Source organism: Habropoda laboriosa, unplaced genomic scaffold, assembly GCF_001263275.1.
Source record: "Habropoda laboriosa isolate 0110345459 unplaced genomic scaffold, ASM126327v1 scaffold204, whole genome shotgun sequence".
NCBI lineage: Eukaryota > Metazoa > Arthropoda > Insecta > Hymenoptera > Apidae > Habropoda > Habropoda laboriosa.
Window position 1 is genome coordinate 586,492 of NW_017100385.1, and position 20,590 is coordinate 607,081.

The 20,590-nt window shown below is 35.7% G+C and overlaps 2 protein-coding genes across 3 annotated transcripts in view; one reads left to right on the forward strand and one right to left on the reverse strand.

The window, feature by feature from the left end:
• Positions 1-7,460, reverse strand: part of LOC108575019 (odorant receptor coreceptor) — a 13,949-nt gene extending 6,489 nt beyond the window's left edge. Inside the window, exons 1-5 of one of the 2 annotated variants that reach the window (XM_017937709.1) lie at positions 7,348-7,460; positions 4,418-4,552; positions 3,615-3,998; positions 2,688-2,942; positions 1,429-1,685 (exon numbers count right to left, since the gene is read on the reverse strand). In XM_017937709.1, the coding sequence (XP_017793198.1) occupies positions 1,429-1,685; positions 2,688-2,942; positions 3,615-3,998; positions 4,418-4,552 (1,031 nt within the window). In that variant the 5' untranslated portion in view covers positions 7,348-7,460. Of the gene's footprint in view, positions 1-1,428; positions 1,686-2,687; positions 2,943-3,614; positions 3,999-4,417; positions 4,553-6,870; positions 6,933-7,347 lie in introns of those variants that run through there. The other variant, XM_017937710.1, reaches the window with a different exon arrangement.
• A 4,542-nt stretch (positions 7,461-12,002) lies between these two features.
• On the forward strand, positions 12,003-20,079 carry LOC108575005. The gene is made up of 9 exons (XM_017937694.1): positions 12,003-12,090; positions 12,597-12,812; positions 12,891-12,991; positions 13,319-13,451; positions 13,653-13,871; positions 14,574-14,827; positions 15,644-15,922; positions 19,124-19,159; positions 19,933-20,079. The coding sequence occupies exons 1-9, from the start codon at positions 12,003-12,005 to the stop codon at positions 20,077-20,079; spliced, it is 1,473 nt and encodes a 490-aa protein (XP_017793183.1).
• Positions 20,080-20,590: the final 511 nt, after the last annotated feature.

Below are 20,590 nucleotides of genomic sequence, written 5' to 3' on the forward strand. Positions count from 1 at the left end.
CTCTTTTAATTAAAAAATTTCTCTTTATAAAATGTAGACATAGAAAAATAATTTATAAAATAAAGTTACAAAGGGTCAATTTCAAGGTCAGGTTAATTTTTTTTAATAGAACGTTGTATTTAAAAAAAAAAAGAAAAACACCACGTATCACAATATTAATTAATATTTATACAAAATTTAACCTTAATATTTTTTCCAATTTCTTTTTCTTCTTACACGCCGAGAGTACCTACTCGTAGGTTAAAAAGAATTGTCCACGTTGTACCAGAGTACGTTTCTAAACTATTCCGCTGCAATTTCGTCGCAGTTAAAGGGTGTCAAGAAATTCGAGAGAAGATAAACCTTACGGTTCGTCTTTCCCTCCTTAAGTCGATTAAACGTTGAACAATTTTCCGCGACTTCTCGTGACGGACGTTTTAATGAAAAAATTCAGCCAGGTGACATAGTTGAAAAAGTGGTGGATTGTAACGAAATTTGCGCGAATTTACTTTCTCACCTGGCACAGCGGATTATTATCCTAATGGAAGTCTCTCACTGTTAGGATCGCGAGTGTGAAAGGTCCTCTCATTGACGTCGTAGATTACGTTTCCGTGTAGAGGCGAACTCGAGATGAGAATCGAAATGGGAAACTGGGTTATATCCCGGGTTAGCCAAGACGTTGACGAACTTTGAAATTGCGACGCGTTGTAATTTAACTTAGTCGCGGGGAATTTTATTCTTAGCTTTATAGCGGCGAGAAACGTTTATTGTTTTAAAATCTATCATTGTCGCGTATCTCCGACCGATCTCTTTGTCAACGAAGTGACTTTCTTTCTCCGACGATGAAACTTCTTCTTACAAAGTGAAACGTTCGTTGAGGATTCGAAAGTCTCAGTTGTTAAATTGCTATCTCGAAAATTTGAGGATTAGAAAATTTAAGATTTTTGAATTTAACGGGTTCTAAATTCTTTTAAAGGGGACAAATTTTATTTTTTATTAAATTGCTGTTTCAGAAATGTTTAGACTTAAGAATTTCCCGAATTCCGCATTTTTAAAGAGGATAATCTTCAAATTTGGTGTACACTTTTATAGCCTCATTTGATCAATCACAGAGTTTGTATAACGAATATTAAGTTTACGATACAAAAATATATAGGGTGTCTTCTTTAACTGGATGCAGTGTAATATCACAGAAGTAACTGAAGCTTTCGAAAAAATTTAAGTTCTCATAAAAGTGGTTTGATACGACGAGGGAGATAATAAATAGTATTTTCGTGAATGAAGTAGTGGGAGAGAATTGAACACTGCAGAAGACACAAGAAGGTAGAATAAGATCGTAATAAAGGAGCAAATAAAAACTAAAGAAACTTTCTGAAACAGTAGAGATTGAAGGAAAAACGTGAAAAGAGTTGAAGAAATGTGAAAACATCGAAGAAAACATGTACTTACCTGACAATGTGTTTGTGCCTCTCTACCCAATATTTGATGGCACTTCTGACCAACATCTCCTGTTTCTGTGTCAATCCATTTGGTCCTACACCGCCGTTAAAGGTCGCGCCAGCAGTTGCCCGGAAGGTAGTCGTGTAATCTGTCCTGTTGCTGTATATTCCTCGAAGATCCATGTCCAGCATATTATCGGTTTGAGGATGTGGCGTGGCTGGCGGTGGTAGATCTTGATCCTTCCCGTGATCCATGTTCGCACCGGCCTGAACAGTAAACCGATTACCAATTGAAAAAAACCATCGAGATGTAACGTTCTACCTACTTGAACATTTTAGTGCTTTCTATCGCTATAGTTTATTTATTTTAACTATTAATTTGTGTAATTAATAATTACTTTGTAAAGAGGATAATATAGATTTAGTTTTAAACTTCGAAGAGGAGAAATTGATTTCTGGGAATTTCGTAAAAAATTTTAAATTGTTTTAAAACAACTTTACCTATCAGAATTGTAGGGAACCGACTATGGAAAAATATTTGAGGGACCCAACACGGGAATCGAACTCGGGGACCTTAGGCTTATAAGTAAGCCGAAGCTTTGCGCGCTACGCCAACCACTCCCTCCCTATTCTCCCTTCGAGGTTTCCTATTTGGGTATGGAGGCCCCCGGTACTACACTCGGCCATCCTGAACTGACAATAGCCCTCGAATGTCCTCGGTGCAACACAACTCAACACTTTCGGGTACACTCCCCCACACAGTGGCACACAGCCGAAACAACGCATTTTTGGGAGACGTGCAACCCTCGAGATGTTTTCATCGCACATCCTCTGGCTTCGTGCAGCCGTAGATGCCTCCATCCCGGACGAGCCCCCATATGTAGGAATCGACGATGGAAAAATATTTGAGGGACCCAAACGGGAATCGAACTCAGGACCTTAAGTCTTAGCAAGCCAAGGCTTTGCGCGCTACGCCAACCACTCCCTCTCTATTCTCCCTTGTCAGTTTCCTATTTGGGTATGGAGGCCCCCGATACTACAGAATTGAAGGACTGTCGTAGTTTTGTGTGCTGTTTCAGGAAATAGAAGAGAGATCTTAATTTGTTTTAGGTCGAAGCTTAGATTTTTTAATCTGCCTATAATGTTCTATAATTTTATTAAAATTTGATGTTAATTTAAACCAAAAAATTTTGCCCGAAATGTAAATAGAAAATTGTTTCGATTTTATGTTTTAAGTTTAATATATTCGGTATTGAAATTCAAACTTACTTTAAACAATTCTCCACTGTTTGGTACAACAGTGTCCAGGGTCGCGCTGAATTCCATCAGTGGTTTCATGATATTCTTTAGATGCTGAATTTGTTCACAAGCGAAGAGGAGCCACGAACAGAACAGCACGTCTAGGAGATTCGCGTCTGCTATGGTAAATATCAGCCAGTAAAGTTGGAATACTAACGTAAGAATGTGAGCCATCCCGTGGCTGGGGTCGTACGGATACCAAGAACGCACCATCAATCTTGGTACCTGGTAAAAAACAATAGAAAAAGCATATTCATAATAAAAATTCTTCATAGAGCAATTTTCCTTTATTTCGTACTATCGTCTAAATTCGAGACGAATGATTCACTAAAACTTTTCTCCTATAAAATTTCCAATTTTAGAATTAAAAATTTTTGCTCACTTCGTTTCATCTGTGTCACAAGAATTCTATTATCACATAACTTCTATTACTATATTTCTATTGATTTATTTTATCGTTAGTTATTTTCGTTAATGTTTAATTTCGGCTAATAAATAGATTAATGTAATAAATAGATATATGTATAACATTCGCTGCTATTCGCGGTTTCAAGTATCCATGGAAGATCTTAGAACTTATCTTCGCGGATACGAGGGTTTCGCTGTACTATGTTATACTAATTAATTCCTATAAAAATGTTATGCGAATTAATTGGTTCCTGGCGACCGTTTGTAAATCTGAAAGTTTGTTCTAAATAATCAATACATTACATACTGCGTGATTCCCCGTACAATATAAAATAAAAATTCCAAAGCACTTTTCCGAGAAAAAATACAAAGAAGAAAATCCAAAGAATTCCTGAAGTGAGAATTAAAAATTCCGATCCAAAAAATCCATCAAGACGAAAATTCGTAAAGTGAGTTTGACCTGTATATAGAGATAAATAATTTCATTACCTCGACAAAAGAGGTTTCGTTGGTAACAGGATCGACGACCTTCTTCACGGAATCACCGATGAACGTGATTGTGGTCCAAGAAATGACGGTGAGCACACTGGTTCCCATGACGGCCATCAACAGTATTCTCATTTTTTTCACAGCAATCTGATGATAACGCGCGTTACTCTCGGCGAACAGAGGATGGCTGTTCGGATTATTCCAAATACCGAAGGTTCTGTAGAACAACTTGCTCCTGACGGCGAAATAACCGAGCTTAACCACGCTGTGCGTGAAGAACAGCATCGTGATCGTGTTCGCCGTCAGTTCGTCAACGTCGTCGCTCTCCAACATTAGGTTTATACCGCAGAATCCGAACTGTATTAGGATCAGTACTAGATGCACCTATGTATGGATCCAGTAGTTCCAGTTAATTTGCTTCTTGTTCGATTTGGTTTTTCAAGGTATCGGAAAGATTGACAGTGATTTTGAAAAATTGCTCGATTTAGAAAATTGTTGCAATGTTAATTTTGCATGGATTAGATCGTATAATTTATTCTTCGATAAAACGTTCGAGTACTTTGTTTATCGAGAGTAATACATATAAATTGCAGATATTATAGTATTGTACAGTGGAAAAATGTTCACTATGGCTAAACATTGTTTTCTTTTATGTTATTGACTCGTGCATTTCAATTTTATTCTAAATAAAAATTGCAAATGAATTTTTCTCTTTCTGTGTGTAACATTCCTTTGGTAAAATAATGTTTTGAGGATTAGATGAAATGAAAAAGGTAAACATACGTTCGAACGATTTTACTTACGATGCAGTAGATTTTGTGCATACCCTTCGTAGCATTGTCAGTGTAATAGTTGAACAAAAAATGCCCACTGGCTTTCATCAGCTTTATGTTGGGCATTAAGTCCGCGACTAGCCCCTGTTGCTTGAACTTCATCATCTGCGATGGAGAAACGAACGAATTGATACAAATTTCTTTGAAACAATTATCGACATTTCTTAAATTGGTAATTTTAATCGCCTTTAATCTCGATCAAAGATCAAATCTTCAAACAGAAACCTAATCCTTGATAATTTCAATTCTGGGAAATAATTGCTGGCAAATGTCATTGGTGTCACCAAAATGATAAAATTTGGGAAACAAATCGTTTGAATGGCAAAGAAGTGAAACACGAGAAGACATTTTTTTTAAGGATATAGCGAGACACAAGAATATCGTACGATTAATAATTACGTTAATTTTTTCATATTGAAAACGTCGGTGAAAAGAATTGCTGAAAAGCTAACTTCCAGTTGTACAAAAAGGTGACACTCTATGCATGAATATTGGTTATCATATTAAACTAAAGTCAAAGCAAGAACTTTAAGCCCCTATTCCTATTCATAATTGGACAAAGGTCAAGTTCTTTATCATTAATGTATGTTCATTGAAACTTTTTCAAGTGCTCTTTATGGTATTTCATACGACGTTAGAACTGCGTATCGTTTCAGCTGATTTAAACGTGAAACACTGAATTTTTTGTATGCCGTTTTCGGAAATATTTCTACTTTGATAACGAACGAACGGAACAGAAGAATATAATTTAATCGCTGATGTGTATCGTAATTTTTCGCATTTGAAGTATAATTAACGGACACCATGTTTAATTTCACATTTGTCGATTTTGTAATTTGTCATTGAGTAAAGTATAAAATAATTAAAGAATGAAATAAACATCCTCCTTTAAAGTTAAATTTAACAGATTTTCAAGTTTATTTTTCTTATGCTTTATAACGATTAATGTAATGAAATAAGGGTAATTAGTTGATTATAATTGATATCTGCGTATCAAGGTAAACGCGGTATTAAATTTCTTGCAAAAATGCAATTTTCACATTTGTGATCCATAACTGACATAGTATAGTGATATCATACTTTTCAAGAGTAGTATGTAATGATAAAAAAATTCTAAAGATTTTTTTAGAAAAGTTTAAAAGTTAATAATTTACCGATGACTATCATTTTACTATTTGTTGCATGAAAGCTTCGAAATGAACAATTTCTATCGTCACCTGAAATGTACTATTGCACATGTTTACGATACAAAACATCAATAAACTACGTCCAACCGCTAAAATTTTCCGATTGAAAGTTCGTCAATTATAATTACTCGAGGAAGCTTTAATTTTTTATCAGTCTTCGAATCGATACTTCATTTAGTTATCCTTGAGCTTGTATTACGTAGAAAAACTTTCGACTTTTAGGCTGTAACTTAACCAAAGTTTAATTTCATCAAAGTCGTTGAAACCTTTTCAAATTGAACGAAATTGCTTAATTTCTTAAATTACCCTTTCTTTTAACATTTGCAAAAATGTTTAAATAGAACGTTTATGAAAAAATCTTATTGCAATTTTTCATATTACTGTTGTTTTAACGCGAAACATTCTGTAAGAATGTTAAATATGAATTATCGAGCAAGCGTTTTTAAATAAATTCGAAATTAAGTTCCTAAAATTTGCCGATTAATTGTGCTTGCTAATAAAATTGAACGATTGACAAAAACCAATTTACCGTTGTAAATTACAGTAATTCTTAGAACGCTAAACGAGATTCACCACTCTGGCTACCTAACCGCAAATTACATCAATTCCCTTGCGAATACAAGTAAAAGCACCGCGAATAATCATCCCTCTTGTTTTCCAGAAGTTGTAAAAATTTTGTACCTAGCCACAAGTGGAACAACGACAAACGATTGTTTTTCTGATTGCACTAACTTTTCTGGGATTGTAAATAGAATAACCTAACCGTGGATAATACGTAATTATTACTTGCAGACCGCACTCAACGACAAGTTCTATTGTCTTTTGCAAATTCGATCGATTATGAACGATAGCAAACCATCTTTCATTAATAATTTTACTTTAATTAATAGTGTAAATTATGAGAATTTTTTTATCAGAAAGAACAAAAATTCTTACATTATACTTTTTCTTTACTAGAAATGACAAAAATTCTTAAATTACGGTGATTTTTTTTGCTAGAAAAGTTAAAATTTTTTATGTGTAAAAAGCATATCATTTGAGTAGTTAGTACTGTATTTTTTTAGAAAGAATCTTCTAATCTCTTATCTATTCTAGGAATATTCTAATTCTGTATATATTTTAATACTGTAATTATTAATTAGGTATATAAGAATATCAGTTCTTGACTCAATCGTAAATAAAAATATTCACCTCAGATCAGGCACTAAAGTTACTTTACCTAAAGTTGTCTCTTACCTTCCAAGAAACTACATATGTTTCATATGCATTACTCTTCAATTTAATTACAATCCTCGAACTATTTAACCTACCAAATGAAATGTTACCCAATTATTTTTCATCATAAAGGAATAGCTGGAACCTAATCTAAAACACTTCACAATTAGATCACGACTCAGGAATCATCAAATCACAGAATAAAAACGCCCACCCTATCATCATCAAGAATACTTATACATTTCCTTCGTGAAAAATCGACAGGTCAAAAATCAACCCTAAAGCTACTCTCCCCAAATATATCAAAATCCCAGAAAATCTCGAAAAACCCTAAGTTACACGTCGAACGTCAACTCTGCAGCTACCCTTCGCCGGGAAACATGTGTGACACAAAACCATCATACTCAATGATCTCATCTAAATCACTTTTAGATCCAGTCACGATCTCAAAGGACATCGACCGATGGACCACCGATCTTCTCTGCTCTATTCTCTCACCTTGAGGCGGGTGAGCGGTCACGCGGTTCAAATCCACGACGAAACGCGAACTCCTCGCGCGTTCGCCGAGAGGATCGCGTCACGAGCAGCCTGGGGCACGCGTTTATCGAGGAAAACTGAAAACAGCTCGTCTGGGGGTACCTCTTTGTTTCTTCTCTTCTTCCCACCCTCTAGCCACCTGTCGTCACGGTAAAACCCCTCCAGCTAGACGGGGTACCAAACGTGGACCAATCGCGGCGAGGACACCGAGGCGCAGACGCCGCTGCTAGTCGACTCGTCGTGGCCATGTTGTTCCTTGCACCGTCGGCACGGGGCTTTGTAATCGCATCAATTATTCAGATTTCGACGACTGCAACAGCTATCGCCGCGGGAACAGCAGAGGCGAGGGGTGACACTTTCCGACCGATAAGAAGGTCTTGAACACACTTATTCTAGAAACTTTGCATACGTTGTCGCTATTCCCTCGGATTTCCCCGTGGAAATGTTTGCCCATGATTTCAGGGATCTTTTGGTGGATTTTTTCAGGGAGAATCTTGACCACCCTTCACGAGCCTGATTCAGCGTGCTTTTCTTGTAGTATCTTAACCCTTTCGTGATTGATATGTATGTTTTCTTTTGAGAACTTTTTGTTTATTTACCAGTCACGGGTACTAAATTGAGATGAATTTTTGCACATGTGTCCCACTGGTCACAAAAAGGTTGAGATATGTATGATGAGTTGTTTAGTGAATTGAAGTTTTTGTAGGTAACGATGGATTACTGTTTTTAGAGAAACAAAAAAATTATAAATTGGAATGTGTTGTACTTCTTTTTACAAATGTGATCGGTGATAAATTAGGGTGAGACTATGTGGAAGGTTTGGTATTTGAGGGATTAATTAGTGAATCTTTTAGGGACAATTTTGAGTACTCTTCAGGAGTCTGGTTTGCCCTGTTTTTTTTTGTAATATTTCAAGATATGTACGATGAGTTGTTCAGTGAATCGTAGTTTGTAGATTTGGTATTTGAAAAAGATTAATTAAGCTCAGAAGTTGTTTCCCTTGGCGGTTAGTTTACTTGGAGATCGTTTGGGATTCGATTTTGTTTGACTGCTAATTCATTTAGGAATCGATTCATTTGGTAATTAGGGATAGCGAAGGGGTAGTTTGAGATCTGAGAATTATAGGATTACTGTGTTCATTTTTAAGTAGTATAGATAAACGAATACCACTGTCTCGTTGACATTCTACTGAAAGATGCAGAACATTTTTTTTATAACAGTGGAATTGGTTCTTTTAGGATTTTATAGGGTTTTCTTAACAATTTCGTAGCATCACATTGTTCTCGTTAAAATAATAGGCTGAAGTAGTTTATTACATTATCAGAAAGAATGAAATTTTTTGCTGCGAAGCTGAAATCTATGGAATATTATATTCCACTCTTGCTGCCGTATCGATGGCGAACATTAAAGCAATTTTAGCTATAGCCTACGGATAACCTGTTTGTTTTATTGACATAAAGAAAATTTCTTTGACGGCGAATGCAGCAGAGAATATGGAGCAAAACGTCTTCGACATTTATTATGTCACTCGTTACATAGAGTGTCTTTGTCTTGTGAAAATCGCAGAAGCTTTTTCACCGTGACATTCCCTAAATTGAACGAGTTGAGGAACCAGGCCTGTAGAACATTTTGTCTCGTGGCCACCAGACTCACCCAATCGCATGATTAGCTGCAAGTCAGTTTCTTCCTCCTTTCCGCATTTAAGCTACAGTGCTTCATTTTTAATGCCAGTTTGCACCAGATATTGTGAGATATGTAGGATATAAGCGTTAGGATACTGTGTAGAATATAAGCTACGTGTTATTTTGTAAGATATTTAGATATAATAGGTGTGCTTGTGACAAAAGTCGAGAAAGTTTGGTAGACATTATGTATTAGGTGTTCTGAGCAAACAGATGCAGCCAGGAGTCACCTTCTTGTGCACCACTCTTCTGTCACTAGTCTGACGAGCAAACGCAATTGCGTTTTGTCTTGACGAGATATACGGTCCCTCATCGGGCTGAAATTTCGTACAAGCGTTGGTATACTCATTACCACCTCTAGAAATTGAAACCCACGAGAAAAAATACTCACGGTTAATGAGGTGCAAGTCGCTGGAAAGTGAATGAACTTGCCTAACGGAGGTACACGCGAAAGTTTGAGACTCCAAAATTATTGGAGAACACTAATTGTACTTACTAAAGTCCAGCGAACTGTTTCCCTATCCAGCTTCTCATCAGCTCCATTACCGCGGAACTTGGCAGAGGTACCAATTGGGAAAACGGAATCTGAATGGAGTTTAGACGCTCCAATCCGAGCCTGTTTATTTGTTCCCCAATTTCCGGTTATTTTAGAATGGTCTGCTACCAATACCAATTTCACGCAATTGTTACTACTGTGACGGTACCTTCTATACTCCACCAGAGATGGATTAATTAAACTTTCTCATTAGTCCCCGCTAATATACAACCGGAAAGGGGTGAATCTATGTAAAGAAATGATTCGAAAATGTAGAGTAGAAGCTTCATTTCTGAATAAATCAACGTTGAAGACTCGCGAAGAACGTGTATACTTGCACATGATCTCATGTATGCCTTCGTCTAACAGACATCATTGCAAACTGCACATTAGGCAGTGAAGTTTCCCGTTCCTTTTCTACCTATCATCTTATCTTTGTCTATTCCAATCGTATAAATACAGACCGTTTCATATCCTCGAAAAGGAAAAAAATGTTTCCTCAGCAAATATCATTGTCAACACAATTGTTTAGCCGATGTCAACACAAAGGCTATCGGATTAAATAATGAAGGACTGTCGACTGTGTTCACGTAAGGTACGTCTATCAGTAATTCACCCTATAACCCTCCTTTTAAGTCAATACACAGCGTGGCACGTTTGAGAAACACACATAGGTCACTCAATAAACCACAGCTGTCCTATTTAAGCTTCACTGTGTCATATATTTTGTACGAACGTCCGTTTGTTACTTTTGCTTCAACAGAAGCAAAACATATGTGTCAGATCAATAGTCTTCCAAATAATCGTCTTCAATTTCGTTTCTCTCGCGGAAGAAAAATTTTTTTCAACGATTAATACTGTAGGGGATTTATGTGAGGAGGGATAGTAAACTTGAACGGACTTTGTTCTATACTATATTTATTAATATTAGATATCGCTACGTGCTACGCTAAGGATATCGCTCAATCAATCGCTGGATTCATACTGCCTTTCGCTCCCTCGCATTCGCCCTAATGTCATCTTGCATACATGCACACTTTTCGTTAGAAGAAAACACACACGCACTCACGCACTCCTCGCCTGATTACTAAAACTAAACATTCGTTCAATATCTTTCGCGCTATCCCAAACACTCGACCTGGCACGCCGGTCCTTACCGCTCCGGCCATAGACCCTCACGCATTCACACAGACAACGCATTCATACAAACAACGCACTCACGCTCGGTCATCCCTACAATACCTTTTTTTTAAATATTGGTTGTGCAAATAATCTTTTCGCATTTGCATATTTACACGAATAGTATTGCAAAAACGGCATATCTGTCGGTAATTTTAGAGTGTGTAATCGTCCTCTCGATCGCAAACTGGGAAGCAAATCCCAAGAGCTGTTATCTAGGTTACCTTATAGATGCTCATACATGCTTATTATCAAGCTTACCTCGAGCAACCTTGACACTATTGCAGTGATCACAGTGGAATCAGGACAGTGTTGCAGCTATGATTAATTAAAACACCTTTTTCTGAAGTATTCTTCTTTTTCGAAGCACAGAGAAAACTGTTTTCACTGTTCGCCGAATTTCTCTCGCAAAGGTAAAGGAACTCCATTTTATATGAATTTTTAAAGTAAAAAATAGTTTCTATACTGCAACGTTGTATTTTATATTATAAAAATCAGAATTGTTTAGATATATTTTAAATGTACGTGTATCCAGAAATAATCTTTGCTCATCGAGAGAAGAAGCTTCAGAGACATCGATGCCGGAAGTGGAGCGAAGATTAATCTCGAATAAAACGAATACAGTTGTGAAGAATGTTTAGAATGTAATTTTAAGAAATATTGAATCTCTGTATAAAACGTATTACATTTTACAGTTTCAAGTGAAATATCACATAAAAATAACATGGTAAATGTTGAAAAGCTTTTTTATATTGAAATATAAAAATTTCATACAGTTTTAATATATTTTTAATACTTTTTAAAAAAGGTAAACAGTACTACTTGATACGAAAATAATAATACATATAAAATAATAAATATATTGAGCAGTTTCGTGTGCCATGAGAAACAAATGTCTCGTGCAAAATCGGGTTCTCTTTTGTTCACTCGACAACCGTGTTTTATTTGCCCTGTATCCATCAACTAGACGCTTTCTTTAAAGGAAAGTGAATTGACGTATTCACAGTTCGCAGAAGATTTTCAATTTGACGTTGGTTCTATAATTTTGAAGCAATTTGAACAATTGGACTTAACTGGCTTCCTGTTTGAGTTGTTTCGAGCATCTTTTGAAGATTGTTTCAAAGTAAGATAAAATTTCGAATTTTCGTTACTCAGTTGACATACATAAATCGATGCTTCTTTTGTAATGCGATAAAGATTTGTTTATTTCAGGAGGCAAAATGTTGCAAGAACGTTCCTTAATGATTCTGCTGGGCGCAATTATGGCGGTGGTGTTGCCTTGCTTTGCATTTATTCCAGAACGCTCTGGTAATGTTCACAGCAATTATCTTCTTTCTCTATATTAGTTATGCAATATTTGATGTGAATATTCCTGAGAAAAATTAATAAATGTTAACGACGACAATGGTAAATCTATTGAAAGATTAGTCGACTTGAAATTCTTCTTTAAGAAAATGTTTATGTATTTAATTAAGTAGAAAACGCTGAAATTAAAAAGTCAGACATACAAGATAGAATATTTTGTAAATTTCGATCAAGATCCGTAGTGTGTAAATCTTGCTTATATTTTTTAATTCATGCTACATTAAGTTCTCGAATTCTTATCACTGTTGTATCGTTTCATTTATATTACAATTGTGTATATTTTTTGAATATTATTAAATAGTGTTAAATATTGTGTACAAATTTTAAATATTCTAAAACGTGGTCGTTATATATATATAATACAATACATATAAAACAACTTTTGGCACCACATTAAAAAAGAATTAATATTATCTTCATATCTGTGTTAACTTTTCGAACATTTTCAGTGATCGTTCCAGCTTCTTGGAACGTGGTGCCGTCGTTAGAAACTGAGCAAAAGGTTACCGTGAACCATTCTTCCAGCAAGAAAACCGAAGTGACCGGAATCGATAAATCCTTGCAAATTTCGAACACGAAGTCGACGAAGTCTGTCGAACGAACCAGTCCCACGGATTCGACGCGCGAGAAAAGATTCGATTTCATCGTGGAGAACGTCGAAAATGATACGCATTTCGGTAAAACCAAGGATGCTGATCCTGTGAAAGCAAACGTGGCCGTTGAAAGCGTTAGTTCCACTCCACGGAATGTCATCATGATTATCGCCGAGCCGGATAAAGATCAAGAAGATTTCTGGAAGGATTTTAAAGCTACACACTCGTTTCCTGTTGAAGGAATGCTTCAGGTATGATTTTATGAAATATCAATTTAAATGATACATTTTCAATGTAAAGAATATATTTTTTGCAATATTCAGTGAAATATGAACTTAAATATTTTGAAGCTTTTTACCGTGGAATTTAGAAATAATATACACAATCGTCTATAAGTTTGGAGTTAGATCTCACCTTTGTTAATTTTTCTCTCAACGCGTGGTAATTAAAAGGGAATTTTTTTTTTTACGTAGAATGTAAACGAATATCAAGGAATATTTCGTAATTTTCAAAATATTTCTTTCAAGATGAAGCTCTCTTTTTATTTGCACGTAAAATTAAAACGATATTGGCCTTAGACCACCCAACCAGACGAACTGAAATTCTCCTGGGATGAAATCAGGGACAGGAAACTCGAATGTGAACACTTACTGCGTTCGAACATTGTAGTACTGTTGTCTTGGACATGGAATATTAAAGGAATGCCCACAGGTTCACCTAGAAAAAAAGAACAAATAACACCTTTCTCCTACATTCTTCGAATTTTAAAATTAAATTTCTATCATCTTCTTTACAAAATCCTTGCATAAATCCTTACCAGCATTGTAGCAAAATTTTTTACTTCCTGACTATTTTCAAAAATTTATTACCTTCCGTTTTTCGCGACTATTATAATTCATGGATTTCGAGTAGGAACATTATCCAACGGCAACTTCACTATTCCACCGATGTTCGGCTACGAAGAGTCAGCAGGACTTTCGAAAGATTTCGATGAACTCGAGGAGAGCAGCATGAAATCGGAGATTCGTAAACAGAAACGTGAAGGTCACAGTGATTGGCCTGTGATCGATTTGGGAAAACCGTATTATCGTGCTTCGCCGTTGACGCCATTAGCGAGCACCCGAGATGACGGTGACATTTTTATTTTACGCAATAATTTTACATTGCATTTTACATATGTAGTATCGGGGCCTCCATACCCAAAAATTGGAAACCGACAAGGGAGAATAGGGAGGGAGTAGTTGGCGTAGCGCGCAAAGCCTCGGCTGGTAAGCCGGAAGGTCCCCGATTCGATTCCCGTTGGGTCCCTCAATATTTTGCCGTCGTCGGTTCCTACATATGGGGGCTCGTCCGGGATGGAGGCATCTACAGCTACACGAAGCCAGGCGTTGTGAGATGAAAACATCTCGAGGGTTGCACGTCTCCCAAAAATACGTTGTTTCGGCTGTTGTGCCACTGTGTGGGGGAGTGTACCCGAAAAATGTTGAGTTGTGTTGCACGGAGGACATTCGAGGGCTATTGTCAGTTCAGGATGGCCGAGTGTAGTATCGGGGCCTCCATACCCAAAAATAGGAAACCGACAAGGGAGAATAGGGAGGGAGTAGTTGGCGTAGCGCGCAAAGCCTCGGCTGGTAAGCCGGAAGGTCCCCGATTCGATTCCCGTGTTGGGTCCCCTCAATATTTTTCCGTCGTCGGTTCCTACACATATATAAAATACTACTCGATATTGTTCTCTTTCTCTCACGTTCTCCGAAAATTTGAAATATTTTACCGCCAGTATAGATACGTACTACGAATAAGTTGGACTAAATTTCTATTGTGCTGTAAAAACAGATGAAGCTGCGTTGTACGTGTTCAACGTGTTCTCCAAGATGAGGCTCGTTCTGTTCCGATTGCTGGAGTCTCTTGGCGGCAACACAGGCACTTCGGAGGACTCGATTCGCACTCGCAAATCGCATCTGCCTCAATTCAATTTGCTGGACCTAGTGGAGAGACTGAAGTCCGCGGAAAACGAGAAAGGTTTCATATTGGTCGCCTCGCTGCCTGCCAGCGAACTCAATTCCGCCTTCGACTTCCTGCAGTACGAGGTAAATAATTTTACACGAGTCTGTATAAGCACCTTCAATTCGTGTGATACAATATTGTGGATCAATAGAGGGCACGGTATTGGTCGGAGATACGAGGACAAGTGACTTACGGTTGTATTTATTAAATAACGATTAAGGACCTACGGTGGAGTTCCAATAATCCGGATTATTGGACCACATTTTTATAGCGTTGTAAAAATGAGGAAAATAATGTAAAAGTAGCCATAATTAATGGAATAAAGTTTAATATTCAATAAATATTCAATAAAATTTTTAATTCAATATTTATTGACAAAAGTAAAATACATATACACAGTGTCCAATTTTAATCTATAAATGTGATTTAACTCTTAAACTACCTGCTGTATGAAAAATGGTTCAGGGAGGAATTGAATGGTTTCGGGGTAGACGTAATCTGGTGTGATTAGTTTTTCTGTAGATGTAAGAATCATAGAAATTTTAATGCATCAATCGACACAGATCTTTATTTCTTATAAAAGAAAAGTATCAAGGTATTTATGGAGATATATTAGTCTCAATATTGCAAAGTGTTTCTTACAAAATGATAGAAGAGCAATGAGACATCATTTCATTCAAGCATACAAGCATGCACTGACAATCAAAGCAACGTCATTGAACATTTCAACTTTTAAATAAATTCGTTACCTTCGATCTTCTGTTTCACAAATTCTTCTAATAAAATAACACACGAAATGATTCGAATTGGAGTTAGACTGGACGTAGGACAACGAACTGTTAAAATATCGATAATATGTGAATTAATTATGTTTCTATTAATTAGCGTGGTAATTTTAGGCATCTCACGATACTCTTCTCGTGGTGACTGGAGTTTGCACCCACGACGCGAAATCTGTGCCATTTTTCGCTCAAGGACCATCCGCGAAAACTCTTCGCGAGGCGACGACAATTTGGAATGTTCCTACAGTCATTAAGAATATCTTCGTGAACGGTTGTCAGGATTCGAATTGTAGAAATCGTCAACACAGCGTCGCACCGCTTCCCGTTCCTCAGATGATCATCCCGTACAATGTGGCCAACCTGAGGAGATCGTCTCGAGAAACCATCGCCAAACCGGTAAGAGAGTTCTCAGTTTTTATTGGAAAATTTGTGTAGGTTATACTTGCAAGAATTTACGTTGCTACGGTAAATAAATGACGAAATAAATAAATAGTGCGTAATAGTAGATAAATTGCAATAAACTGGCGGGAATTTGCATACTTATCTTTCGTCGTTGTTCGATAATCTTTTAAAACATATCGAAATAAGTTTGTTAACATTTTTTTTCTTGGGAGATTCTTCCTTACAAAATTCTCGGTACACTCCTAATTTTAATTAGTTATTAACACGAAGGGGGATATTTCTTGGTTGGACATATTTCAATGAAAAATATGTGAAAGCTAAGAATTTTACAGAATTGCTGTTTCTCCGAAATTGAACATTTTTTACGTGATTTGAAATTTCCATCGAATCTCTGTTGACTATTGCACAGCACACAGTGAATTTCTACACTATTGTTTATAGTTAATTCCGGTTCATTCGAGGGAAACTTTTGTGTAAGAAATAGGGCAGAAAATGTGGTATCGTTTGATGTTTACATATTTCAGGTATTACAGGGAAATAATTAGCATCGTTAAGAAATATTACGATAAGTAAGTAATAACGACAGTAGTTGATGAATGATAATAGTAAATATGAATAATAAAGATCGAGGAAAACCGTTCGGTGGTAGTTAGAGTCAAATTGACCCCTGTGACGATAGTTCTAAACTGTCCAAGAATACTTAATACAAACCATATACGAGTATAAATAGCGTTCTTCGATATACTGACCTAGACATTGAACCTGAGAAATAAAATTCCATGGTAGTTACTCAGAAAATTCAGATCGTTCGGTTTGATCTATCGAAGACTTCGTTGCTGCAAAAGAGAAATTCGTTCGATGTCTGAACCTCTCAGAAGTCGAACTGATTAACTCCCCTTTTTTCTAATTTTAATATCAAAACATATGAAATACATCGTACCATCTGATGATACAATATACTTGCAACAATGGAAGCCATTTTATTTTCTCTTAATATTTTTTATAGAAACTACTTGCACACTTAAATTAAAAAATCTGCAAAATTTGTGAAGTTTCAAGGTGCAAATTATACTCTTAAATTTTTTATTTTTAGTACTTCTGGCATACTTAAAGCGACATACTTAATCTGACATACTTAAATTGAAAAATTTGTAAAATTTGTCGAGTTGTAAACTATATTCGCGAATTTTTCAACAACCTTTCAGATGAATATTTCTACGGATAAACGATATCACATTTCTATAGAGATATCGATTTCATATCGACACTTTATTACATGTAATTCAAAATCATGATTCCGACGTGATACGAACATGGCGATGTGAAATTATCCATGACCTTTCGGGGTATAAGATGAATCAGTTAGTACTTTTAACTTATATTCCATGCTGGTATGACATGGAATCGATATGTAACAGTATGTAAAGATACCAGAAATCCGTGAATGACGCTCGATTACGATCGCTCGATCTTTGATCAAACCGTCGCATAAACGTTATGCGCTAACCGCTACTTTCTGTTATTAATGAAACGTGATAATTTTTGTTCCTTACTTTCACGATAGTTCCTTACTTTTTCATCAAATTCATATTTACATAGTGAAAATCGTACAATGTTGAATATTTTATTAATTTAGTAATACATTACAATCATTTAGGAAATACTTCTCGATTTACAGAATGTTTAATATACCATTTGATAAAAGATATTGTTAGAAATTTATTATTACCATTTACTACGACTTTGTCGATTTTAAAGTCGAACTTATCCAGCCCTGAAAAAGGCAATTAAATTACGAAAAATTTGTTTAGCGTATCTTCTTCGAAATTTCATTTCTTTTTCCTGTAACAAAAATTAACATTTTTGAATAATCTGCGATTAACAATTTCTCATAATTTTGCTGATATTCGTATCGTTTATGTGCTCTTTAAAAAGTTAAACTACGAAAAAAAGAAAACACTATTGCAATCTATAATTTAGCAATAAGATTTACAATTACAAAAAATTAAATTTTGTTCTTCAAGTGAACGACAAATTTTGACGATATAAGTTTTCCTCGTTCACGAAGTATTGCTTTTTAGCGTAACACGAAGTAGCACACTTTCATGTCAAGGTGATGTTAACCGTAACACCTACGTTTCGAATTACGAGTATCATTCTTTCAATTTTATTGCCGTCTGAATATCGAATAGATGGGTTCGAGTTGAAAAAATGTGAAAAATCGAGAAAACGATACGAAGGAAGGGCAGGTACTTGAAACTGTTTCAATAAAGAGTACACACGTGTACAACCTCGAAGTGTCGTGCATGCGATTATAAAAACGTGATCGAACAGAGAAATTAATTTTCCAAACAGAGTAATTAGTAGTGTGATTAACTGGCGTTCAATTACGACTGAAAGCAGTCACCGTTCGTGTAGATCTCGAAATTTTCTTTCGTTCGCATTAAATGTATCGCATGTATTCTTAATAATTGCCGTGGAGTATTTAGAAATGAATTTTAGAAATTAAATTGTTAAATAAAGAGATTTAGAAATTAAATTGTTAAATTAGGAGATTTAGAAATTAAATTGTTAAATTAGGAGATTTGGAAATTAAATCATTAAATTAGGAGATTTAGAAATTAAATTCCATTGCTAAAATTTTTTATTCACACGAACAACAGTAGGTTCTTAAGCAATGAAAAATTGCATAAAATTTTTTTGCAAAGTTTCATTCTTATTCAGTCTCGCGCCGCGCCGTGCAATTTTGAGCACGTTCTTTGTTATATACATTTCGTACAGCGCAGAAAATCCTCACGGTTGAGCAATCTAGTATAGAAATAAGCTTGAATAAAGAATTTTACGCATGGAAAATTCTTTTCATTTTTTCCCACGAGAATCTTCTTAAAAAAATTGCTAAAGACACCGAAATGTATTCTATTTTCAGTAAACTAGAAATTTTCTACTTTGTCACATTTCTTTTAATAATTTTAAACATAACAATTATTAGCTTGAAAAATGATTCCCTACTTTTCCCTATTTTCACAAAAACGTTACTTCGAATGGACCGTCGAGTGACAATCGCTCCGTTAAAAACAAAAGGGAATACATATTTCTAAAAAAAATCACAATACGAAACAATAATGATCTACTGTTAAAAAATTTGCAATATCTGAATCTAGTTCAATTCACTATAAAATTACTATTTTCACACAGGATGACGAGAAGAAAGCTGCTGCGCCGACTGTTAAGGTGAGGACACAGGTATTCCCTTATAATCAGTAAACTGTGGTGTGCGTTACTTTGTGAATTAAACGAGTTACGAAAGGAAAATAAGCACTTTCGCTGCTGCGCCAGGCGTCGGTGACTCATGCACACAGCGTTATATTAATTTTCTTTTATTATACTACGTGATATACGACGACGAGGCCTAATATTGGAAATTACATAATTTTTCGAACGAAAGAGCACACCTTTCCCATTCGATACGACAACAATTCTCAAATAAAAGTAACGATACATATATATATACGTATATTAATTAAAAATGGCCATTTTAATTAACCGAGGACATTTAAACTTCACTTGGATTATTATCCAAGGAACATTTTCGGAATATTCATCAGAAAATATCGCGTAATTGTTAATCAAAATTATTCGACCCAATTTTCATGTAATGTTATTTTTCTCTTTTCGTGCAGGACGAGGTTAAGAAAGTTGTCGATTTCATTTCCAAGGTATTTACGATTACTTCTTAATACGTACTTCGTTATTGGTAATTTATTACCGGGTGTTGCAATTGTTTCACGCATTCCGCGGAACTAAGAATTATTGTCGGAATTTTGTTCAAGTGTATTTTACCATTTTTCATTTTAATTGCATCGCCGTCAAGGTGTAATAATACGAGAGATAGTAATGGTGCAACGATTGAATTTTTACAATTTTTCTGAAAATTCTGTAAAAAAATTTTTTCGTTTGTTTTTTCCAAGTGAAAATAAAAATGACCGATTAATATTCGTCGACAGAAGGAGGAGGCAGCGAACGATGACGCGAAGAATACAACGTCCAAACTCCAGAAACGAAATTCGGCAAGCCTCACGATGGCAGAAAAATTTACCACGATCTTTGGCACAGTCGCCACGATGATCGCCACATTGACACTTACCTCTTAAAGAAAAAAAAACATATCTTTCATATGGATTTTACCATTGACTTTCCTAACTTCTTTTTTTCCAAAAATTTGCCGGAAATTTTCTTCTTTTTCTTTTTCGATAAAGCGTACACGCAAAATCTTTGATCGTTTTTCGAGTTTTGAACCATTTTTCTTCAACTTGGTTATTCTTGGATTTTGAAGAAGGACATTTGAAATTTCGAGAAGATTTCATCGAAGAAGGGTTTCGTAACTTCTTCACTTTCCCTCACTTCCACCTAATCTTCTTCTATTTCTTAAAGTGAACCTTGAGCAGTCACCGAGTACTTCGGATGATTTTCGTTGAAAGAAAATTTGGCGCTCTTTTGTTACAAATTTCAAAGGTACAGATAGTAGCGAAACAAAATATGACGGTCAATTTGTTGCGTTTTCCCATGTGTCTACCAAAATTGTAATTTCTACGATAAATAAATCTACGTTAAAATTTTCAAGCCGTCGTTGAATAACATTTGTACGTCGATTACAAAGTTGGA